General features: G+C 40.8%; 1 protein-coding gene across 1 annotated transcript in view; it reads right to left on the bottom strand.

The window, feature by feature from the left end:
• LOC109969908 (phosphorylase b kinase regulatory subunit beta-like) overlaps positions 1–26353 on the bottom strand; it is a 118261-nt gene that overhangs the window by 90030 nt on the left and 1878 nt on the right. Inside the window, 6 exon segments of the mRNA XM_020617137.1 lie at positions 1604–1719; positions 4195–4275; positions 5050–5157; positions 10967–11066; positions 13864–14002; positions 24480–24566. Coding sequence (XP_020472793.1) covers positions 1604–1719; positions 4195–4275; positions 5050–5157; positions 10967–11066; positions 13864–14002; positions 24480–24566 — 631 coding nt within the window.

Genomic DNA, 26353 nt, shown 5'->3' on the forward strand with positions numbered 1-26353 from the left:
ACAAACAGTCCAAAACACCTCCAGACACACACACACCAGTCCCCAACCCCCAGCTCAACCAGACAAGCAGGGGCGGGCGCAGTTGGTCAGATGGCCACTTATTGTTGGTGTGACCAATGTGCCATGTTTACAACCTATTGGTGGGTCTCCTTGTCAGTTATGAGGGGTATTTGCATGTTTTATGACCACCTTGAAAGACGACACCCACCCTTGTTGCTGGGCAGACAGAATATGGATAGCAAGCGCGTTAGGCGCATTAGTAGTCAGAAGGCCCTGGAAAGTTGGTAATTCATTTGCAAAATACAGTCTGTTTCATAAAATGTGCTCTGGGAGTGTTAGATAGTGGTTCATATTTGTAATTTTTTATGTTGTGGTTACCGCGGGGCGAGCCTCGCTAACGCGCATAGAGAGGATAAAGGAGCGTCAGTGAGGCGCGTCTCAGGAACGGCACAGCCGGTCACAGGTTGGTAATTCATGTAAAATACAGTCTGTTTGATAATAAAATGTGCTCTGGGAGCGTTAGACAGTGGTTCACATTTGTAATTTATTATGTTGTGGTTCCCGCAGGGCGAGCCAAGCTAATACGGATATAGTGGAGGAGTGCGTCAGCGACGCGTCTCAGGACGGCACACACGTCACCAACATCACGCACATCACAGGTTAGTCATCCCCACGCAACTTACACTCTGTGCTCTGAGACAGAGATGCACCCAGTGCAAAATTGTTTGTAGATGTGGACTTATGAATTCATAAAGATTCTCCGGGCCTGTTGGACCCGAACAGAAGGAATGTGTAGTACATTTAAACAAAAACACAAGGTTAACACAGGCCTGCTGGAAATGTTCAGACATGGCCAACAAGAGAGGAAGGGCTAAGTACATAATCAATCATAAAAGCTTTTAGGCCAGAACACTACAACTCTATCATTGCATGTGCCTCTTGCTGCCTCCTTCTCTCCCTGAGTCCGTTCCTTCCTTCAACTTTATTTCAAATTAGCCCTTAATCTCTGACCTTCCTTTCATTACATCCTTCTTCCTTCCATCCATCTCTCCCTGCCTGCTTTCCTAGTTGAATGTGCTATTATGTACCACACTATTATTACATCACAGCCCATTCACAGATGCCTTGTTAGTTTACAGAGACATTTAGCAGTCAACTATTGTTTTTGGCACAGATTATTTACTTCAGTTTATTTTTGAATAAAGTTTCAACACCTCTGCTGTCACACACCCATACACACTCTGCACTGGCATGGGCCACAGAATCCAACAAAAGCCGACAGGCAACAGTGAAATTTACAGCACCACAGTGACTTGTGACGCTCCTGGTGGTGTAACTTAAAAAAAGCTCTGTATGTATAGATAGTATGAATCCATTTTTGCTAGTGTTCTTCAGAAAATACAACTTTCGTCAGTCTAATGCCTGTAGGTTTTATGTGATGCGATGTGAGTATATATCTTCTGATTAACTGACAAAAGTGGTAAAGAGCAATCAACCTCCTTTATGATTAATACAATAAACAACGTGTTCTTTTAATGGGACTTGATAACAGCATTTGACATTAAATATCCATATCTTTTGTGCATTTCTGTGTGTTACTGACCTGGAATGAAGTTCCGTGCTGCCATTGTTGTATTTGCTGCCTCGCTCCCACATGCCGTAGTCAGGCACCCTGTAGGCTCTCTCCACACAGAACACCAGGTTCTGGATGAAGGAAACCTGCACACACACAAAAACTTATATCAAACACAGGCATGTGACATGCCAAACTTGTGCATACACACATGGTATCATAAACACACACAGGTACTCATAGACCCAGAGATTCAGGTAATAAACATGTTGTCATACTGACACACACACATAAGCAGTCGCATGACATAATTTAAGCTGCACCACACGCATGCACACAGTGTCTCACACTGTCTCACACACACATTCAGTAGATGCATAAAGAGTCCTCTGGTACTGACCTCTGATACTGATATGGGGCAAGGTGTATAACTTTCCTCTCATTATAAAGGTCAGTAAAGTGGAATCAGAAAGATTATTTCTCATCAGTGTTCAAGGTCTAACTCAGTTGTTAGCCAAAGACAAGGTGTAGTAAAATGTGGCAGTACAGTATATAAAGCTAGAGCTCCATTGCCTTGTCAACCGCCCATGACAAGAGAATGAATGGACACACCCATTTGTAGCACAGCTTCCCCTATCATTATAGCCTCCAAGAGCTCAGTGAAGAACAGTGGCCTCCTTGAATTCACCACCAAATAAAACAGTGGCCTCATAATTTTAACATAGCAGTTAGCAGTGTTAGGGAGTTTTCGGTTTCTATCGTCTTGCCCACACTAGCTATGCCAAAAGATATTGTCTGGGAGAGACGTCAAAATCACTATACGGATCTAGAAAAGGGAGAGGCATAAAACATGTGACGACTTAAAGGCCTTGAATCATTACAAAAAAAACTGAAAGTAGCAGTGCACGCATGTGTGACTGATGGGTGATTTAATCTAAAATGACAACACGGGGGAGAGAAAAATAGAGAGATGAGAGAGTGAAAGAGAAAGACAGAGAGAAGACAACAGAACCTGTGTATGACTTTAAATAGGTCTGTGAAGGAGGGCAAGGAATGGAGAAGCAAAGTAGATGAGGCTGGGAAAGAGAGTTGGGTTTTTGCTGGGTCTCTTATTTTAACAAGGGAAACTTTTTAGTATCTTCATGGTATCGTAATGAATGTTACTGCCCAGCAGCCAAAATGAGCCTCTCTGTCTCCCTGCTGCTAGATGACCGTCCCTGACAGCTTGGATTATTTTGGAGGCAGTTTGTGCAGTCACATTTGTAGAAGCATAATACATGTGCTTCTGAATTTTACCCATGTGCCAACAGCACTTTCACTGTCAAAAAAATGTACCTGTATTATGTGAAAAAACAAGGAATGAAATACACACAAGCTAATGAGACACTCCATTTCATGCTGCATGAAACTGAAAATGACATCTGGGAGGAGGTCGATAGTGTATCTTTTCAGAGGATGTGCAGCAGCCTTTCTGTAGCACCTCAAGGAAAACAAATACTGCAATGCAGCTTCCAGCTCAATATGCAAACGCCGATGGACTTCACAAGCATTGAAAGCTAACAGCAAACTAATAAATGACACCGTAATAATGTAATTAGTCCAAGTGAAATGCACTTCAAACAGCATTCAGTGAGAACACAAATCACAATTCCTTTAGCTCAGTGAATTTGATGTTAATACAGGGATGAGGAGGTGCAAACTGCTTCAGTTTGAATTATGCAACCTAATAATCACAGTTTAAACATGCAAATTGCACAAACAGGGCTGCACTCATAAAACAGTAACATTGTCAAATTGTTTGCCATTAGGAGTGAGAAATGAAAAAAAAGAGAGGTTCTGGGGGGCTCTGTAAACAAAGTGAAGACTGCATGTACTAATTGGTTTGTGGCATAATGTTTTACCATGTCCTTACTTTCTTAAGATAAGCCCAATCTAGCAAACAAATGGATTTCTTTACCAGCGGCACAGATTTCACCGCTCTGTGAAGACAAGTAAAGCTGTGAACAAGCAGACTATATATACACTAACTAAATGAATAAAGTTCCAACTGCTCCTGAGGGCCACACAACAAACAGCACAGTGCGTAAACTTAAAAGCAATGTCGCCTTGTTGTTTCATCTAGAGCTAAACATAACAAAACAAACAGATACATAAAATTCTGAAGCAATAGTCTGAACAGCTTGGTGTGCTGCCAAATAAGATGTTAGTGGTTCGATTCCCATGAGGACATTTAAGCGCCCACAATGAAATCATCAAAATGTTTCTCTGTTGAAAGCCAACCGAGTGGTTCAACAGAGAATCTTTCTTTTTTTAGTCTATAGCACCTAGTTGGACCATCAGAAGGCAGCATCACATTATTTTAGGTTTGCATATTATTTCTCACTACATCCCGCAGTTGAATGTATACAGGTTTACAGTAATTAATAAACAATATTCTGCAGGGGAACAATTTTCTGAATGAGGAAATTTACAAAAATATAAGAAAGATGATGTTTTAAAACCTTTGGGACCTAAAACGGATACTGACTGCTGTTGGTGGAGTGGCCAATAAACAGGACATGGTGTAAATCCCTAATGTCCAGAACTAATCACCTTGGTAGTTGTTTTGGTGTCTTGCTTACCTCATCAGTGTTGTAAATGATCTGCAGACCAGAGCAGATCATCTCCACCAGGTACAATAGAAACAGAGAAACAGCATCAATCTACAGCAACGACAAAGGGAAGGAGAGAGCGGCTGAGATCCCATTTGAAAATTATCAGTCATTTGTACACTGCTGCCTTTGATTTCTTACATATTATAGTGTAAAAACTGAGACAAGCTTTATTTTAGCTCTTAGGCCTTTGGCAGTGCATTAGTATAATCAGTAATGCTACTTGCTTCATGTTAAAGTTGCTGGAAAAGAAATAAGACAAGAAACTGATGGACATGCAGTAAGTGCTTAACATCTACAAGTAAACATCTTTGATGATATTTGACTTTTTCTTTTTTAGAGACCAATAACCTCATAGTTTTATTTTGATTTTCTAACATAACTCTCTTGATGAAATGGCCGGTTTTCATCAGAAATGCAGTCTCCATCCAAATATTACACACTAAATTGACCTCTGTTGATACCATTGACAGGAGGACAAGTTGGTTTAGTGCCAAATGAATGCACACACACCTCTGAGGACTAGTCAGGCTTCCAACTCTACATGCATGGCAAGCAGGGGGAAGAGGACATGAAACATTTTTTATATAATTTTTTTTTTTTTCATGAAAACACAAACCAAATCATTTCACTTCACAAATGTGACATTATTTTCACTGTTACATCAGATATATGACCACCACTAGCAAAGCATCCAAAGCACAAGCATACACATTTACATAATTTGGACATTATATAAATATGTGTAAAATGTAATTTAAACATAATTTAACTATTTCAATTTCAGGTTGCTCTCATTCTGCACTTGTCTGCTCACTGGCTAACCTGCAGGTGGTGGTGGTCGCTGTAGGAGTAAACCTCGTCACCAGTGTCTACATTGAACACCGAGTGCAGACACTTGGAAGGGCTTGGGTCCTGTTTAAACTGTTCCACCTGGTAAAGAGATATACAGAGGCACAAAGCAAAGGGGATGAACGACAAGAGCAAGGGCCAATGGTAAGCAGGGTGCAGAGAGAGCGAGACAGACAGACAGAGACCTTTACTGCCAGTTCATTTACTCCACAAGGGTACAGTATATCACACTAGCAACTTTGAACACACTATAAAAAGCATTATTCACAGCAATTAACCTCTTACATTTCTCCTAGCTAAATTGCTTTCAGTGCTTGTTAAAACACAAAAAGAAATGCCCCATGTTTGGAGAATTATTTAGTGGTGATTAAGATCAAGTAGCCTATTGATAATGACATATTTCTCTCTTCTCATTTTCTCCTTTCAGCTCTTTCACTTCAACCAATACTTTAAAGTAGTCTGCAATACCACAGAATTTGGTTCCAATCTATTTAGTAATGCCAGGCCAGAATCACCAATATTTATACTTTTTATCGTTAAAAGCAGGTAAGGTACCAGAGAAATATGTCATGATGTAAGAGGTGAATGCATTATTAATAGGCTATGTTACATGACTGTGTTCTAATCACCACCAAATCATTTGCTTTTCTTTTTACAGTTCTCTGTTAATTATGTGCAGTGGTAATAGAGAGAAGGGTAAGCCCTACCTTACCTCAGCTATTCTGTGGTGGTTTGAGCTGGGAAGATAGGCCTCAAAAACCAACTTTGAACCAAAGGTATAATATGTATGGTCTTAATTACAGACAGATGTTTGGAATATAACAATCACACAACGTACAAACTGAAAAAGGAGACCTGTTTGACGTACAGATAGAAAATCAGCAATTTTGTGTTTTTAAATGATCACAATTGAAACGGACCAGTTTACTACTCTGCATACACACCTTGCTAATATGAATATCCCTTAAAAAGTTGAGACAATATTGTAAATGAGTATAGGCCTAACTACTACTCAGTGTCAGTCCCTGCATTAATAAACCTGTCAATTATATCATAGCAGATTCTAATCTTGCATTTTAACTTGGCTGGATCTGATGATGATGTCTTGGAAAAAAAAAAAAAAAAAAAATCAGTAAGAAAGCCCTTAATAATTGTTCGCCCTCCTCAAACTGTGTAGTCTAAATGGTGTTAACTTGCCACACTAACAAGGGTATTCTCTCTTAAAGACCTCGTAGTGACTCATCATCCCAACACAGAACTTTGCTTTCAGTGCAGGTTTACTTGTGGTTCCTAGAATCCACAGAAGTAGAATGGGAGGCAGAGCCTTTAGCTATCAAGTTCCGCTCCTATGTGTTAGGTATTTTTAGTCAGATAGACACTGGTTAGACACTTCATGTATTAGAAATGTTTAGTGTAGACAGGATGTCTAGCTCAGGCTGTTAAATGCTTAGTCATTCCCATGGGGGACTCCAGGTTGTTTATGTTCAAGGATAACTAGATAGAAAGTTGATTACTGTTAGGAGACAGAATGTTTATTATTATTATTAATGACATGTTTAATCATAATCATAATCATAATATTTTCTTATGCTTAATGTCATGACATGTCACTAGATGTCATGTCAGAATGTCTTAGATACACACCACACAATCAACAGACAATCACACATTGATTTTCTTCATGCTTTGACTACTGCTATGGTCAGCTGCAAAGCTGGCACCGGAGATGTCACCACGGTTTGGCGTCCCTGAGTAGTGTGGGGCTAGCCCAAAGTGATATAATGTATAGGCCTGTTATGGTTCAGGGCTTTTCATCTTTCAGCTGCCTGCGTGCATGTTGGAGGTGCAAAGACTCCTGAGCGTGTAATGTTAATTTTACCTGTGTTCACTGAATAAATCAGCACTGTTTTGAAGTTACTCGGACTGCTTCGTCTCTCAGAGTTAACGTGGTGAAAAGAACGGGGGTCCAACATATGGAACCAACTCCCAGTCTCATTTCAGAAGGCAAACACCCTCTCTGCCTTTAATAGACTTCTGATTTCTGAAAAAGCTTACAGTTAGGGCTGGCTCAGGTGACCCAGAGCCTTCCTTAGTCATGCTGCTATAGGCCTAGAATGCTGGGGGGGGGTCATACATGTATATGCCACCATTACACATCACTAACTGTGTGTCTCCTCTCTCCCGTAGTGTGTCCTCTCTCTCCCTGTACCTTTCTGCAGGTTGCCCTGGCCCTGGAGCTCTATGTTTCTGATGAGCAGTCACCAGCCACATTGACCTGATCAGTGTTTGGTTGTTTGTTGTTGTGTCTTGTTGCTTTTCTTCTTTTGTCTCTCCTCTATCCACTCACCCCAACCGGCTGAGACAGAAGGCCACCCACCAAGACCTGGCGTCTGTAGGAGGTTTATTCTGTTAAAGGGAGTTTTCTTCCCCGCTGTTGTCAAGTGCTTGCACAAGGGAATTTGTTGGGTTTTTCCTCTATAATACTGTAAGGTCTAGACCTTACTATAGGGGTTTTCCATTATAGAAACCTAATGAAACCTGTTGTACTGAGTAACACGTCACAGGTTCTGCATTTGTCTCCACTACCGTGCGCCTGCTTTGGAGTTGTGTTCTGGGAGCTAAATTTTGCCCCCCCCTCCCCAGGAGATAAAATCAAGTACCAGGACCATGCGGGGGGATGGGGTGCATGCGCACAGAGCAGTTGCCAGTGATTGTTGAATGTCTGCGTGTCCACATCTCAAGCATTAGCTTTACAAGCATGGTGTGTAACACACAACTGGCTGTGTGTGTGAGAGGGGAGCAGCCCCTCCCCCCTCTAAACAGAGGAAATACAGAGTAAAAACAAAGCAGGACAATCTGCGTCAATCCCGGAGGCTATGCTTGGTGATGGTTAAGGGAAGTAGGGGGTATACCACTTGTTAAGCTTTGATAGTGGTAACGCAGCATAAGCGCCTTTAGATTGTTTTTGTTGTGAATTTGTGTTATACAAATAAAACTGAATTGAATTGTTCATATGCATACTGTAGGATGTCCATCACTTGTTTTTTGCAACAATCCTATTGATGATACTCAAAACAAGATCATACTTTTGGGACTGACCCTGCAACCCCTACCTTACACACATACAAACACAGTTCAGAAGCTTCCAGGAATCTAAATTTCAAGATATTTAGTTTCAAATATCTATGTTTATCACTGCAGCAGAAACAGTCAACACGTCTGCCCTATGAGCAATAACACAGGCAGATTTGCTCTGAAGTATACAGTGTAAGGGTCAGATTTAGGGCAACCATAAGACTGCGTTTACAACACATAAAACCTGCTGCTGCAGACTGGAGACTTCAGATGGATGTTTCAGAATGGTAGGATCGTGTCTATGTTTCCTATAAAAGTCTTTTTTTCCCCCAAACACAACCAGCTACTAGTTTAGCTTAAACTATTTTTACTTAGCTGCATTATTGTGTGTATGCTCTCATGCTTGTCCTCACGTTTCAGATTTCCTGGTTGGGTGTGACAAATGGCACAATATCAACACCGCCTGCTCTCGAGGCGGGAGATTTAAAATGTAGAAAAAAAAATTGTGGAGACGGAATTTAGTAATTTGCCTGCAGATTAGGACCTCCTCCATCACAAGATCCATCTCAAAGCTAATTTTTTTTTTTTGTTTTCCATCACACCAGCTCTTTAACAACACGTTAGTCAAGCTGTGTTCAATGGTTTTATGGTCGCTTTGTGTATGTGTGCTGCAACAACTCGACTACACACCAAATAACAGCTGGGCTTGCAGCACTATGGTGCAGAGTTATAAATAATTGGCCCTTTGTTCCATTTGTTTCTCTTCTCCTCACCTCTCTCCATCATCAAGCCCCCCCCCTTCACCACCACCATTTCTCATTCCTCCTCCCACCCTCTCTCTCTCTCCTCTCTTATACCTCTCATTGTCCTTTCGATCATTCACTCTCCTTTTTTCTTTGCTGTCCCTCATGTCTTTACCTCTTTTGTCAGACTACCCCTTCTTCCTCTCATTCCTTCCTCTGGCATGCTACCTTTTTCTCTCTCCCTCTAGTCAGGTCATAGTGGAAACCCACTGTCCTACTTTTACTGAAACTGCTCCAATTTCTGCCTCCCACAGCGGCTAATATTCTGTCAGCAGCTAACAAAATAAGCTGCTGTTTGTGTTTCTACTGTATAAAACCTACTTTTGTTCAGTGGTCTCTCTGATTGCCACTCCAGCAAAGCCAGTGTCAAGTGGCTCTAGTCTCAGGAGAGGCCCCAGATCTAGCTTATTCTTTTAAGTGCTGCAGTGTGCCAATATAAGCTTCAAATTAGTGAAACACTTCAAGCACTGCTGCTCCATACCATTATAGGCTATTGTATCAGTCTGCTGTTTAGTGTAGTCTCTAGTCAGCACAAAACTCATATATCTTATCAGACCAGTTACCAGGCTATTCCTTGTAATTTCTGGCTGCTAAGGAGATACATTTGGTTTTACAATCAAACTATGAGTTGAACTGACAACAGTTGGAGAACCTTCATGCAAGAAGGTAATAGAGGACATCCCCCACACACCTAAAGGAATCTAAAAATCACATCCAAAATGTTGCGGTCATCATATTTGGAGATCTCAACATTTATGTATAGATAACAGTTGGTTTTTCTTTGAGAAAAAAAAAAAAAACATGGCAGTTTTTGTGTTATGCATTGACATTTTTTTACATTTACTTTTCTTTGCTTTAAACACAGTGAAAACATCTTTTGTCAGTTTTGAGTAATGTTTTTGTACAAAAACAGTATTTCTGTTAGTTTTCATTATTAACATGAGATTTTGGAAATATTATGCCACCTGCATTATTATTTAAAATCACCATAACAAGGAAACACTCAAATTGCACATAGTATGTCTGCAAAGCGTTCATACTAATGGTATTTGCAAAACTCTCAGTTTACATTAGATAAAATTAGCAGTGACTTCAAAGTATAAGATGGGAGACATGCAAACCTTGGCCAAGTGCTTTAGTAGTCTGAATGTAACAACACAAGACACAAGACTTAAACTCCAATCTGAAGTGGCAAAGCCCTTTTGGCTATAATAAAAATGATTTTATGCTTTGGCATTCTGTAGCTTTCTACTGTGTACAGTGGGGATTCTCGAGCAAAAAGTACTACTGCTGGTAGGGTTACTTTCCAACTTGATAAAATTAAATAACTGTGAAGGAAAGCATCTTGGTTTCTTATACACCATAATAGACTGACAGTGGGGCCCAGCTGCTGTATTTGCTCTATGATATTTGCCCGTGTCACAAAATGCCATGTTCTCTGTAATTGTTGGAGACGGGGCTGTAATGAACACTGCTCTGTGTAATTAACTGTGTAAACGCAGCTTTGTAATTAAGACAGAGAAAAGCTCTCCCCTAAATTAGGTCATCAAGGTCGAGGCAAAATGAAACAGAACGGCTTTAAAAGGCACACACTCTACACATGCATGAACACCGCAGGCTGCTCTGTTAAAAGACACCGTTCAGAAGTGATAAAAACATTATTCAGAGGACATATACATCTGGTTCTGCTATGTGTACATACACTGTAAAATGGTGTGCTTGCCATTGCTCATATGTAGCCTACTCATGCATGGAGGTAAGGGTTCCTGCAGTTTTGGAAATTAACAGAGTGCTGGTTAAGCTCTTATTCTAGGACTAAAGCAACTGTTTCCTACCGTTACCTGCTACAATCTGAAAGAGGAACCAGATGTGTCCAGTGCTCCAGCTCTGAGAGGCTTTGATAAAAAGCAGCTCAAGAATACACCTTTGATCTGGAATAAAGTTTGTAATTGCAGGGTGCTTTTATGCAAGCATACAGTGTGAAAGCAGGAGTCAAGTGGCTGAAAACTCACCTTATCAGCCTGTCTCATGTAGCAGTACAGGATCCCTCTCATACACTTGATGGCAGAATGCTCCAATTCATGGGTCCGCCCCATATCGTCATCAGTGCGTCTGGAGAGCAGGGAAAAGTGGAAGAATGCATTAGGCAAAAGACACAGTGTTTAAGATGAGCAACCCCTTATGTTTTTAAAAGATAAAAAAAAAAATCAGTTTTAGTCAACATTTCTGGTTCTATAGCCTTAAAGTGATGATAATGAAATCAGGTCAGATAGGCCAAAAAACAAAACAGCAAGCAGAGGATCAAACAGGCTGCAGACAAGACAACAGTTGAACCAGATTTTCTAAATCTCTTCATAAACAAAGTGCACTAAAATGTTGGGAATACACCAAATAATTGCACATGAAACCTGTGTTTGCACAGAAATATGAGTGCAGCAGGTCAAAGAAAAGCCATGAAACTGGTCTTTAAACTGCGATAGCTTATGTGCTTAAAATGAACAGTTTTCATCTGAGCTTGACCTGGCCCCATCTGACTTACATTTATCAATGACTGCATTGCAGAAATGAACCTGCTGAGGTCAGTGCCCTCAAATATTGTTTGTAAGAATGGTGACAAAAAAAAAACTACAAATATATGATTCAAGTTGCATTGTGCTACAGTGTGGCTATTGAAATGAAACATAAAATGTAAACATCAATTATACAAAAAAACCATAAAAGATATCAAAAACCTGTTTACAGTATGAATAGCTGAAGACTTGCTGAATAATTAACAGCTGAAATTGTGTTTTTAGCTGAAGGTATGCTTATCTTAAGATGTGAACATTTTGCCCCATTCATTTGAATGGGCAAAATGAATATGAATGAATATTTTAAAAAGTATAAATGTTACAAAGAAGTGGCAACAACTGATTGCAGCAATTTCTTATAAAAATAAAAATCACTGTGCTACTTGAAAACCCTTAAAAGACATTTGCATTACACATAGATCTGAAGCCAATATCTAAGCAAAAATCCATTATAATAAAATCATGAGTCGACAGGCATAATTTATTGTGTAGTTTTCAAGAGAGTGACCTTGGTAACATACCACTCAGAAGTCAAATCGATTTTGGCTGCAGTGGCAGACAGCACATCCCCGGTGAGGCTGGCAGTGCTCAACTGAAGATAAAGGTCATGCTAATAATGACTATGGGTAACAACAGAGGAAAGCCAAGCCTTGTTTAATTTCTCTAGTACACGGTGCATTAATCACACTGTCTTTTAGATGCGACCCTCAACATCAAAACGGACTGCAGATAGAGGGTAGAGCTGGCAGCGTTCATCTACCACCATCCTGTTTTCCAAGTACTTCACTGAGACTGTCCTCTTACAAAAAAAAAGCCCATATGTCATTTGTGCCAGCAGGGCACTGCGGCCAGCATCAACAGTTAGATGACCTCTAGCAACCATAGTAATTACGCGACGAGCGATTGAAGAAGTTAGATCACATACAGTACCACTAAGTCCATGTTAGTAGGACGGTGGGGAGGACGGACATCAAGCATAGGACTCTCCCACAAAAGGCTGGTGCTTAATTCCTGTTTGAAACATTTTTTTATTTATGAGATTTCCACAACTTTAACCACATGTTTATTATTGTAACCATGAAAACCAAGGTTACTTTAACCAAACCCATGATCTTTTCCTAAACCCAAGTAGTGCTATCACACACACACACACACACACACATACACACACACACACGGGGTTGTGGCGGTAAGTAATGACAGTAGCCAAGCCTGTCAGATGAGAATCATCTTAATTAAATCCCACTGACAATCCTAATAGGAGGCAGCCATGACTGATGACTGGGATCTGCCGCTGGTCACATTACTGCGGTACACTATTTTTACCCTTCTCTTTTTTCTGTCTTCCCCCTCAATCTCATTTCTTCACTCACTCTTTCTCTCCATCTCCCACCTCTCTCTCTCAAAAAAAACCTCTCCCATCACTCAATTACTCCCTCTGCCCTACCTTACCATGTAAACACACTTTCCATATCTTGTCCCCCCCTCCATCTTCTATACTGCTCAGTCCCAAACGGGGTTGTGGCGGGGGGGGTCACCAATCAACCTAAGCTACATGTCTTTGGACTGTGGGAGGAATCCGGAGCACCCGGAGAGAACCCACGCAAGCACGGGGAGAACATGCAAACTCCGCACAGAAAGGTCGCGAACGCACAACCTTCTCGCTGTGAGGCAACAGCGCTAACGACCGTGCCACCGTGCTGCCCCCCCCAGCAACAAACAGTGCAAAATAAACAGTATAAGCAGGCATTTAACAATGCAGACAGACAACAGAATGCTCATTGTGAAATAAGATAAATGGGAATAAAGACAGAGTACTTAAAACAGAGACCTGTATGGATCCGTATAATCTGTACAATGTATATGGATGCTGTCCGAGTGTAGGCTACTGGCTAAGTTCTGCTTCTTATTGAATTTGAAAGTTTACACTCCACCAACCACAGCCACATTTGTTCTCTAAGATAACACTGTGCCCACTAAAGACGCTGGCACATGGCTTAGCTATCTAGCAATATGTGCAAGCTATTGTTAATATTTCAGCCAGCAAAGCCAGTGATTATTAAGAAGGAAAGAGAAACTTGCTTTTGTCTACGTATGGGACCAAGTTCAGCTCTAAAAAAAATCATCAAAATCTGTTGGAGATATTCTATATATTAATGAATGTATTATGTAAAAAAAAAAAAACTAGAGGGAGAGGGTCTCAATTTACCAGTAGCAATGAGTGCCACCCTTAGGCCACACACATTGCTATTACAGATACATTTAATTTTGCTTACAGGAAACAAATTTTATGTGGTTTGATGTTTATTTTTCCATATACATGCATGTTGTCCACTAACCGGTAGGCCATAGCCAGGGCCCAGGCACCAGCAGCACAGTACAGGGAATCCCGGACCTTGGCCTCTTTGCAGGTGGAGCATGTTTTGACTGGGAAAAGGCCTGTGGTGGGACTCTGGTAGTTCAGAACGGTTGTCTTGACTAGACAGAGAGAATGAGAGAGACAGAAGGGAGGTTGTGACTCAGCAGTTCTTGCAAAAACAGCAATGTTGTTATCATGTACTCACACCCACATTAGTTGAAACACCAGTGAGGAAATTACCTATAACGTAAAACAAAAACTGCTCCACTGATTTTACAAAACTAATGAAGTGGCTCTAACATCACTCTTTTAGCAGCAAGCTGTCTCCACCATGGAGACATGCTGTGTCAGCTGGACACAGACAGTGCCAGAGTTGGACGAGTCATACAGCATTTTGACTACCAGCATGTACTCGCTCTGCTTCTAGTCTTTTTTCAAGGGTAGTATTGATTTCCGTCTTGAGAAGGGTTATAGCGCTCTTCTTCTGCTGGCACTGGCACTGCCTGATCGGTGACCTTTCTCTGGTTGTGCAGCTGTTGCCACTGCCTCCTCCATTCCTCTCAGTTTCTCATATGCATAATCATTTTCAACTAAATTAAATTAGATTAGATCAAATTATGTTCAATTCAATTTAGAAAAAGGTCACGCAAATATATCTGGCAGTCAATCATCTCTTTTTGTGAGAGCAAGCAAAAGTTAATAAAGTCACTTGGAGCAGAGAGCTTTCAGTTTGTGTTACTGTATGCAGACATCTACAGCACTGTTGTCACTAAGAATGTGACAACAGATGGATGCCTTTTCAAGTAAAGCAAAGTGTGAATTATGACATGGAAAGTGTGAATGGTTGCATGAGTGGGGAGGAAAAAAAAAAGCAATAATTCCTGTAGGGATATCGCTTGGACTCATGATGCCATTGTCTAGCTTAAAGACACTTTGATTGTGCTGCAAAAGCTAACAAGCGTCAGTTTGTGTTTATATCAATGTTTTGCCAGGCATTGGCAAGCCAAACATGGAGTTTTGAAAGGTGTATTGTTCTATGTTACAGTACAGTTTGTGCACATGCTTTACCACCACTTGCAGACATAACTGTGACTCATAACATGACATGAAGTAAATAAGGTACATAAAACGCAAATTAAAACACTGCATGTCCTGAAGTGTTTCTGCACAACAGAGTGGAAATGAAGAAATCACCAAAGGATGGCATGTGTGACATATCAAACATAAACTTTAACCTAAGACTGTGTTCTTGAACGGTTGCCTGAGAGAAAACTACACATTCCAATGGCTTGTTGTAATGAAACATAAGGCTCATTTGAGATGTGCTGCGCCTTGCCTGGTGAGTGGACGAGAGCAGGCGACAGTGACAAAAAGTCACAGTCCAGACGGGTGGTTTGGGAGCTTTTCACCAGCCTTCAGTCTGTACAGGAAGTCACAGAAACACTCACATCCTGCCAGATCTGATCATGATTTAATAAAATGTCACCAAACGTTTCAGCTTGTACTCAGGGTCCAAACAGCTGTTGTTTTAATGATATTCTTCTATGTGACAAGGAGAGTGATAACATGCTGATCTGTATAGATCTCCATACTGCTCAAATATTGTGCCTGAAAATGTATATGAGCTACATTTCTGACATAAAAATAATCATATCAGTTTGCTGCTGTATTTGAACTGACTAGGCTTGAATTGATATGAAACTACATACACACGTGGCACAACCTTTTGAGGCAATCAAGCGATTTCTGTAACTCCAAATGAGACTTCTGCTTTGTGTTTTGGGTCATTATCCTGTTGAAGGACCCATGACCTGCGACTGAGACCAAGCTTTCTGACCCTGGGCAGCACATTTCGCTCCAGAATGACTTGATAGTCTTGAGATTTCATTGTACCCTGCACAGATTCAAGACACCCTGTGTCAGATGCAGCAAAGCAGCCCCAGAACATAACTGAGCCTCCTCCATGTTTCACAGTAGGTACAGTGTTCTTTTCTTTGTATGCTTGATTTTTGCATCTGTGAACATAGAGCTGATGTGATTTGTCAAACAGTTCCAGTTTTGTCTCATCTGTCCAAAGGACATTCTCCCAGAAACTTTGTGGCTGGTCAATATGCAGTTTGGCAAACTCCATTCTCACTTTTTAATGATTTGCTTTCAACAGTGGAGTCCTCCTCGGTCATCTTCCATGAAGATTCTTGGTTGGAAATCACAGCTGCAACAATTTTTGTTGCAGTGATCAGAGATAAAATTACTTTGTTGTATTGGGGTTGTAGTCTGTCTAACCCATTTGAAATTACAAGGTAAACATTTTCAATGTAAATTTCAATGCAAATGCAGAGCAGTTATTGAAAAATGATGCAATTTGTTTTAATTATTTAACATTTTGTGATATTACACATAGTGTACTCACTTTTGTTCTATAGTGTAACCACACGTAAACCTGACTTGGGCGACTCCCTGATTTTTCCATCTCTGAGAGGGCAATAGCCACGGCTGGAGGCATGCTTTCGGGTCAATCGTCCATTCGTCCTATTGTCCCAGTCTTTGACCGTGTTATCTCAGGAACGCCTTGCTTCTTCAAGTTTGGCACAAATGTCCACTTGGACAGGGATGAACTGATTAGAATTTGATGGTCAAAAGGTCAAGGTGAGTGACTTCATATCTGTCCCTTTCCCATGAATCTGGCTGGTTGGCAGAGGCATACAACCATAAAGTGGTAATTCTTGTTTGATTTATATTCTGTATCACACATATATTGTCAGTTTGATCTTGTTTTACAAAGTAGTCTGAACTACATTTTCTATGTAGCTTTAGTTAACCAAACTAAATTTCTCCCTAGAGCAGCCTTGCTACAGTTCAAGTAATTGGCAACTTGCAAAGCTCTGCTTTCTTTGTAGCTTCCCCAACACTGCTAATGACTCTATATGTAATGAATGTTTGCAATGTGTAATTATTTAACAATGAATTGGACCCTGATCTGTGATTCTCAAACAGTGACTACAGATCACCTCTGGCTGCATCCTGTAAGAACAGACGGTGCTTCCTGATGCACAACAGTGCTGTTTCACCATATTCATATCTTATAGCCACATACTTGAAAACTAGTTTATCTAAATTATCACACATATTTCATAACTCTGATAATTACACAAATGATTCACAGTGAATTCCAGCAGATCAGTTGTAGATTTAAGGGTTAAGTTTAAGTTTGGGTGACTTAAAATACCTGTGTGTACCTGATTTCATGCTTCCCAGCCTACACACTTGTCAGGGAAATTGCAAATGCACCTGTGGTAGCGATAAGAGGTGGTATGAGCAGGTGTTATCGTTATCGCTATTTTGGGCCAAAACCAGCGCCAAAATTGTACTGTGCTGTCTAATCATCATAAACATGGCCTCAATTGTGCCTCTTCTCCTACCTCAGTGTAACACCACTGTAGAAAAAGAGAAAAGAGAAAAGAAAAAGGAGCACTCAAGGAAAATAATAATGACTGTGTTTGACAATTTGCAAGCAGGAAAATAGAGTCAGTCTTAGTAGTAAATATTTAACACCTGACTGATGGTTTTGAAATTAACATTAGACTTTTTTAAAAATTAGAACCTGCTTGGTACCATTTTGGTTCCACATGAAGCCGTTCAAATGTTGCTGAAGCAAGTCATTTTCAGCCTAGAACTTATGTTTTCAACTAAATTCAGCCCAGTTGTCTAGACATCTTTTGACCTCACAAGAGCAATTTGTACTAGGATGTGGGTGCAACAGCAAGGTGAAAGGAACCTACCACCACCCACCTTTTATTTTGGTGACACCAGCTCTACAGTTGACAATCAGAATCACAATCTGCTTTATTGGCCAGGTGTGTCGGACACACGAGGAATTTGACTCTGGTACATCAGTTCTCAATGTGTATGTACATATCCTCATGCAAGGGGCAAGTAAACAGTAAACCAGCATAAGGCTGTGTAATATAACAAAATAAACAGTATTAACAAGCAACAAACAGTGCAAACAATGCAGAATAAGCAGTATAAACAGGCAGTAAACAATGCAGACAGACAAAGGAATGCTCACTGTGAAATGGGATAAGTAGGAATAAAAATAGAGCACTTAAAAATAAAGACCTGTACGGATCTGAATAATCTGTACAATGACCAATGTCACTTAATTTCTGTCTGACTAGACTAAACAGATAAGCAAAGATAAACTAAAATGATTCAAGTTCACTAAAGTTCATGCTTCGCATTTGTTACTGAGGACAAAACAGACAAAAGCTCTTGAGGTGAACAGATCGTAAACCTCCAATAATGTAAGATGAAATATTACATACTCAAACAGAAGACCTCCAGGAAAGAAACGTATCTGTTTCACACACATATATTCTCTCCTGCAGAGGTCCCCTCGCTAATGACTAACCCATCTGGAGGGATCACTCATTTTTCATCAGAACATTATGCTCGTGCAAATGAAGGGGACATCTATTATGCATTCCGTCATTTGAGCTAAAGAGAGAGAGAGAGAGAGAGAGAGAGAGAGAGGAGGACAGCGGGAAGGAGACAGATGAGGGAGAGAGAGAGACAGAGAAGATGTGGGTGTTAGATGGGGGGAAAAAAGAGGGGGTGTGTGTGCATATGTTTAAATATAAAGAGTGAAAGTAATGGGTACAGATAGAGAGACAAGGCAGGAGCAGAATATGAGTATTTCTTCTTGTGTGTGCATTGGTCAACTGAAGGCGACAGTCACATTGAGTGTGAGATAAAGAGGTTGATGGGGTGAATTAGGCAGAATATTAATAAACCTCTCACATAGTCTGTCTCCAAGAACAACCCTAATGAAGTGCGCACACACACACACACACTAGTCTCAGAGCATTTAACTGACTCATACTGTACCAGTATGTAACCAGAGACTTAAAGTAACTGTATTTGGAAAGATTAATTATGACTATAAAGTGGTCCATGGGCAAATATCCTTACTAATTTATTCTTTTTTGTGACCTTATAGGTGCACTTGGTCTCAGCATAAAGTAAATTAAGTTTAAACACACACACACAGAAAGAGAAATGCCACCAATTCATCTAGAAGGCTCCCATGTGTTAGCCACTAATAGGACAGTGCCACTGGGTAAAGGCTAATTATGAATGTGAATGTAAAAGGCTGTTGGATGTAGCACTCATCACCGTCATTGGAAACCACTGTCTCACACACTAGTTCCTCTCAATGTGTCGCCTGCCTAGTCAATCACAAATACATGAAGATGTTAGGGTGACTAAATTACCTGATATAGAAAGCCAAAACATTTAACTGCAAAACTCATTTAGGTACATTTTACGCTTTGTCTAATAAAAGGTCAAATTCAAATAAACTATTTTTCTGGGAATGTTTAATATTATCCAAAGTATCACCATCAGAAAGGCAGTTTCTCATCTACTTTAACTCCAATTAATACTGTACAGTAATTTTGCTGAAGCTAAAAAATAAAAATAAAAATCTTAATGTCAGGTCAAAAAAGTTGTTGTATTTCTATGAGTGTAGTTAATTTTAATGCCGCTCTCTTTGGAACTGTGAAAGGCTCATCTTCTGGGAAACAGTGCTGTGGAAGATGATAAGATGCAGAGCACAGACAATGAATCAGACTGCAAGTTTCTCTGGATGCAAATCAACTGTTGTTGGGAGTTTTCCGCCTAGCCATCCATCAAGCTAATGTCCCACTAAATCAGCAGCTAATGTCTCAGACACACACAGTCTGCTCTTTTACAATGGGCCATTTCACTGCACTGACGGGGTGGAGAAAATGAGAGAAGATGATGAGAAAGAAAAAGTACCCAGCGATAGATGGAGAAGAGAAACAGAGTAAGATGATATCTGTACAGCCCCACAGCAGATGCTACAGGAAAATATGGAAATCCACAATCTGTGATATTCATTGCTCATACCAGCCTTAACATTAACATCTCTGTCTACTCCTGCTGACGCTGCCAGAATGTTTTCTGCAATGTAAGATCTGTGACACAAGTTACTGTTGAATGAAAATCAATGACCACAACAAGCCACTTGGCTGAAAGTGTTGCCAGAGCAGGGACAGCTAAATTAACTTTCATATACCCTGAACTCAAACATTTGGGAAACGTATTTAATTGCTGTCTTTCTGAGTGTGAAATGAGATGCAAAACAACATTTAATTGCTGTCTGAGTGTGAAATGAGATGCAAAACAATAATCTCATGACTGTCGAAGTGTTGAGGTGATGTTTAGCTTTGTTTAACATAAAGATTGGAGGCACAGGCAAACAGCTAGCCAAGTTCAGTGCAGACACTGCACCCAACTGTTCACCAAGAAGTATTTACAACACGCAACTCAAAATGTAAATTGACATTTTTATTTGTGTATGGAAACAAATGAGATCCAACAATGGGTTTGACATGTGTTAGCAGTATTTTTCACTATAGGCACAGCCAGGTTAGCCAGCTGTTTACTGAACGCACAAACTCATACTGAACTTGATTTTGTTGGGTTTTTTTTTTCTCAAACAAGAAAATGGTCTGTTGTGAGATACTTAGATTATACTTATCAAATAAAACATTGTAGTCTATAATCATTTGGAACTGTTTAATAACAGTATATGGCACTTGCAAAAAAACAGCTTTTAGATATACTGTAAACCCTGATGAACTCTGACAGTGGTCAGTTTGAGGATTTAAATGACTGAAACATGACAGGTTGACTGAACACAGCAAGAAGTGAGGCAAGAAGTGTGAGAAGTTGGAAGATTAAAAAAGAATCAAAGACAATCTAATAAAAAAAAAAACAAAGTGAAGAAAAACAGCTCATAATAAATATAAGTAACTATAAAAACTTGTTTTCTCCATGCCTTAATCGCTATAAGCCAGACGGCAGCATGATGGTGCCTTCTGCCTGGAGTACTATCAGGAAACAGGCTGACTCAATGGAGTGTGGCCACACTGCCATATAAATAAGAAACTACAGAGAGGAGAGGCAGTGAAAGAAGATGGGAGAAAAAGAGAGAGATGATGGAGTGATGAACTTGGAGAGACGGAGGTAACCCTTCCCTGGTATTCTTTCCTCGATAACAAAAGACAAGGCCCCTATTGCAATAGCAGTGTAAGCTTAATACTGCTGCCTTCGACTGAGCTGGGGCGGCTTTGCAACAAAGGAAGAGAAAGGAGAAAAAAAATGTCACTGTCACCCCAACCTCACCCCTCTCCACCCCCTTTCCTCCCAGAAACTGAAAGAAAGCAGGTATATTGGCAGGCAGGTCTGGGTGCCGACAATAACAATGTTGGCTTTGTTCCTGCTAGGATTGGACAAACGCTTCCACCCAACGCAACAATTAAACATGCCCAGTGTTCAGTAATGCGTTTTTGGCGGAGGCTTTTCTCCCTAAATCTATGGGGTTTCAACGCAGCCGATGCTGGAGGCAACGCTGCTTTCACTGATAGCAGCAAATCAGTTCCAACTGAGAGCTACACCTGTTGCACAATATGCTGTTTGTTGTCTTCTGTTATTTTCTAAACACACATATACTGTACATGCAGCCTAATGACTATACTGCCAACCACACAAATAACAGCAAATAACACACACACACACACACACACACACACACACGCTGCCCTGTCTTCATCAAGGCAGACTAGTGAACTGGGTCATATCTGCCAGAAGAGCATTTATGTGAGAAAACGGTGCAGTCAGCCAAGAACAGATGAATTAACAACCCCTCAATCTACATTTGTGTCTGAGTAAATTGCCTCTCTTTTTACTCTTTAAATTGTAGAATGAAACAAGGCACACAAAAATAAAACATTACTGCTGGCAAAGCTGTGGTTTACAAAATCCTAAGTAAATCTACCATCTCAGGAAATAGTACATATAATGAGGAGATAAAAGAACTGAACAGGTTTATTAGTTTACAGGTTGCACAGCTACGATGTGGCAATAGCATACTAGGTGCTTCTAGCTAGAAGCTAAGGTCAACGCTAGAAGACTTGTTGCTAACTCACGTTTTGCAGCTACATCTTAATTTTAATTCAATTCTTTAGAATTGTCGATTCTGCAACTGTTTAATATCCAATGATCAGTCGCCACGTGAAGCAGACAGAGAACAAGAAGTGTGTGTCTGCTGAACACTGATGCACATAGTCCTCTGTGAACTACACCATGACGCCTGTATCCAGATGATGAGGCAGAACTCTACTTAAAATTAACTCTGTCTGATCATAGTTATTGATGTAAACAACACAGGGCTGATACAAGTTTGATGCAAATTCTGTTGGGGAAAACATGCTGCCAGCTGGTGATATCACACTGCATTCAGCTTGGTGTCTGTTCTTTTCCTATTCCCACCAGACTGTGACTGACTGTTTTCCCACAAACTCAGAAGGTTTTCTTTGTTCTCCAACACCAGGACATGCCACTGTAAATAATAAACACAATGTGATCAGTTGATGTCACCTGCTGAGCTGAATCGGTCAGGTTCTCCAACATCTTGACATTGTGATCTATTGATCTGTGGTGGCCTTTGCTGTGTGACTGTGCCAACCTCTGCTGGTTTTCCTTGAAGTTTCAATTATTTCAGTGCAAGAATTTCTTATGTTAGTGGGGGTGAAATTCTGAGGGAAGCTCTGTAGCCTAGTCTAAAGACACTTTTGGTGAACTTCTGCCAAATTTGTCCTGCCTGCTGTACTGTATAATACATTTTTATTACATCAAAAAGAGCAAGGAAGAAAAGCCTACAGTGGCTAATGTCCTCGATGGTAAAAGCAGCCCTGATCCTCTGGGACAGCATCCTGAGCTGTCTTACCAGACTCAAATGGCCACACACAGCCGGAGGCAACGCATGATCCTGCCTTATGCACACTAAACCCAACTGCATCTCTTCTGAGGAAGCGCTGTTTTTTCCTCTAGTCCCTCTGTTACTCTCTGGCTATGCTTGCATTGATATCATGAAACTGAAAAATAGAAAGGAGGGAGTACACTGGCAATACAGCCCCAAAGCTCAGAATCATTTGCTAGCATTTCAAATGGTGTTTAACCACCTATGACCTGGTCAATAGAGTGGGTTGTCTAATTGCAAGGTCAGCGGTTGTCTTTCCAGCTCCTCCTGACCACAAGACATAGTGTCCCTGGATAAGACAGTAAACCCCAAAGTTCTAGCCCCCCCACCCCCTCTTAAAAATCACACATTTAAGATGCAATTTTGAAGGGAGTATTCTCAAGAAAGGAAATTATTTTTATACATGACTTTGAGATAAAACTACTGAAATAGTATGCCATTTTGGTTCTTGTTACAAAATTATACAAATTATACTACTTCCTGAGGAGGCTGAGGAGGTTTGGCATGTCACCTAGGATCCTCAGCAGCTTCTACAGCTGCATCATTGAGAGCATCTTGACCAGCTGCATCACTGTCTGGTATGGCAGCACTACTGCTATGGACCGCAAGAGCCTGCAGAGAGTGGTAAAGACTGTTGAGAAGATCACCAGGACTCCACTGCCCTCTCTGCAGAGCATTTACCACCACAGGGTGCGTAGGAAAGCTGGCTGCCTCCATCCTCAAGGACCCCACCCACCCCCAGCACAGACTGTTCATACCTCTGCCCTCAAGCCAGAGGTTCAGAAGTGTGAAATGCAGGACCACTAGACTGAAAAACTCTATCTCCGACTGCCATCAGACTCCTAAACAGCTGACTCAGGATGAACCTCATGCAATTCCATCTGTACTGTTTACATTCTCATTTTGCACATGCACGATTACACACATTCACTGCTGAGTATTTACACTCCACAGCTCCCATGTAGCATATATTCTCTCTGCATTATATTGTGTTCTTATTGTATTTTTAGTGTGTTTCTTTATTGTGCTGATTTGTGATTTTACTACCGATTTAGAGTTCTGTTATTGCTCATCTACTTCATATTTCACTTGTGTTGTGTGGCATTCATGTGGACGGCAAAGTAAGAATTTCATCATACAAAGAAACACGTTTCCCAACTGTGCATATTAAGGAATAAATACTGTGACTTTTGACCTTGACCTCAAGCTTTCTCTACCCTTCTACCCCTGTTGAAGAGCCCCTGACCATGTAAGAGTCTTTACAACAGTAATGCCCACAGGATCCCTAGCTAGCTTCCCACTGTCAAACACGGTTAGCTGTGTTCAGTGCAGCTCAGTGCCATGCACCTTTGCATGAAAGTAAATTCAGGTTGGATAAATATTTTTACCTCTGTAAACACCCAGGAACCCCATTTCCAACCGTTTTTCTATTAACAGTACTACCTATCTGCAAGATGTAATCACATTACCCAAGGCTGCAAGTTTGTAATACTGGCAATAGCAATAAAACTGCAGCCTTTGCGGTCATATACACTAGCTCAGCTGTGTGGCCATGCTTTAAGAGAGAAAACTGATCAATCTCTGTAGCATGGTATTAACCTGATAGTCTGCAATCACTCATGCTACACTTGGTACAAGTGGTGGTTTGTTGGTGCACAGCAGTACTGTTTGTTTCAGATAGCGCTGCATTAGCTACAGCTCTAAATCTCTCTATTGATAGGCTGCCAATAGTAAATGCACGCACTTACCGGCACTGTAGTAGCGGTCCAGCTTCGCCCATAGGGGCTCATCCTCACGCTGGAGAATGGACAGCTTGAGAGGTTCATAGATGGAACCTGGGGGAAAAATAAATCTGTTAACTAGTTTTACTGTTCCAAATATTGACCTACAACATCTTTTCCATAACTGTTGCTTCACTTCTCTGTGGATGTTTAAAATTAGTCTCGGTCTTGCCTCATTACCTTCATTAACATTATACACTAAGGATCCAACAGGTGAAATCAATAAAAGGATCATGGTTTTCATCTGCCGATTTCTTAGTTTTTCCAATCTAGAGAGTGTAGTCCTATTTCAGATACTGTATTATGTAGATAAAAAGGCCTGCAATCAGCAGTAACTTACTTTATGAATATCTTTTTTCATCATAGCTTCTGATTTTCAGTTAATGTAAGCGAGAACAGAAGAGAGAAAAAAAAACAGAACACACCATGCTATTGCTAAATTCTGTGTTTCACTACAGCACAGCACACTGCAAAGAACTCAGCACACAAAACAATATTCAGGCCCAGAGCTAAACATTCAAATGACAATGTGACCCAGCACCAGACATTCTCTAACATTTTCCTCAGAGCTGAGAGAGAGTCACTGTTTGAGGGAAACCCCAATTTTCTAGGCTTCCTCCATTTTCAAACATGTTTCATTTTGCTGTGATTTGCATTTTAATAGATCTGACCTTGGGTCAATACCACAGGTACTGACAAATTCACATTCAGACTGAAATTAGCATAATTTTCATCATCTTAAAAGTTGTAGGGGACAAAGCCAATCAATCTCTTTTTAAAGATAATACTTTAAAAGTGGAGCGAGGAAGTCCTATATTCAAATTTTAACTTCTAACATGAGATCAGAGAAATGTGGGCTGTCTGCATTTGGCTGGTTCTAAACAATCCCATGACTGGCTTCATTTATGCAGTTCTCCAACACTATTATAGATATAATATGCTGGACGACTCCAATAATACTGTACATTTGCTTTGTGTCACTTATGGGTCTTTCATGGTTACAGTGAAGAACACGAATTGTATTAACCAGATTCTTCTTCTACTTTCGGCTGTTCCCGTTAAGGGTCGCCACAGCGAATCATCAGTTCCCACCGAACTGGCGATGCGCACATTAAACTTGGCATGTTTTATGCCAGATGCCCTTCTGGATAATGTCTAATTTAGAGTCACCAATCAACCCAAGCGGCATGTCTTTGTACTGTGGGAGGAAACCGGAGCATCCGGGAAAAAACCCGCGCAGGCACAGGGAGAACATGCAAAATCCGCCCAGAAAGGCACCAGGGGCTCAAACCCGGGACCTTCTTGCTGTGAGGCAACAGCGCCAACACCGTTCTGCTGTGCCACCCAATTCTACAATAATCAACAATATGAATTTATAGGGGCGGCACGGTGGTTAGCGCCGTTGCCTCACAGCAGGTCCCGGGTTCGCGACACAGTGTGAGTATGTGCGGTTGCTCGTCTGCGTGTTGGCCTTGCGACCCGTCCAGGGTGTACCTCGCCTTTCGCTCGATTGCCAGCTGGGATTGGCTCCAGCCCCCCATGACCCTGTTCGGGATTCAGCGGTATAGAAAATGGATGTATGGATGAATTTATAGTAGATTACAGGCAGTGTTTAACTATTTTGCCCATCAATTTTTCCAACAGCCCAAGAGAGCTCAAGCATTTAACGGTCTATGTGTTTGTTTTCTCATAATCACAAAATAATTCTGCTATAACCAACTGTATGTATGTAAACTTCACTGTATATTTATTTGAAGAACACAAGAAAATAGAGAAATAATAAGCCTGTTTGTGATGTTTAGATGCAGTAAGATTGGCCTTCTCAGTGAGAGGAAGGACTC

This window comes from Monopterus albus, unplaced genomic scaffold (genome assembly GCF_001952655.1).
Source record: "Monopterus albus unplaced genomic scaffold, M_albus_1.0 scaffold186.1, whole genome shotgun sequence".
NCBI classification, from domain to species: domain Eukaryota; kingdom Metazoa; phylum Chordata; class Actinopteri; order Synbranchiformes; family Synbranchidae; genus Monopterus; species Monopterus albus.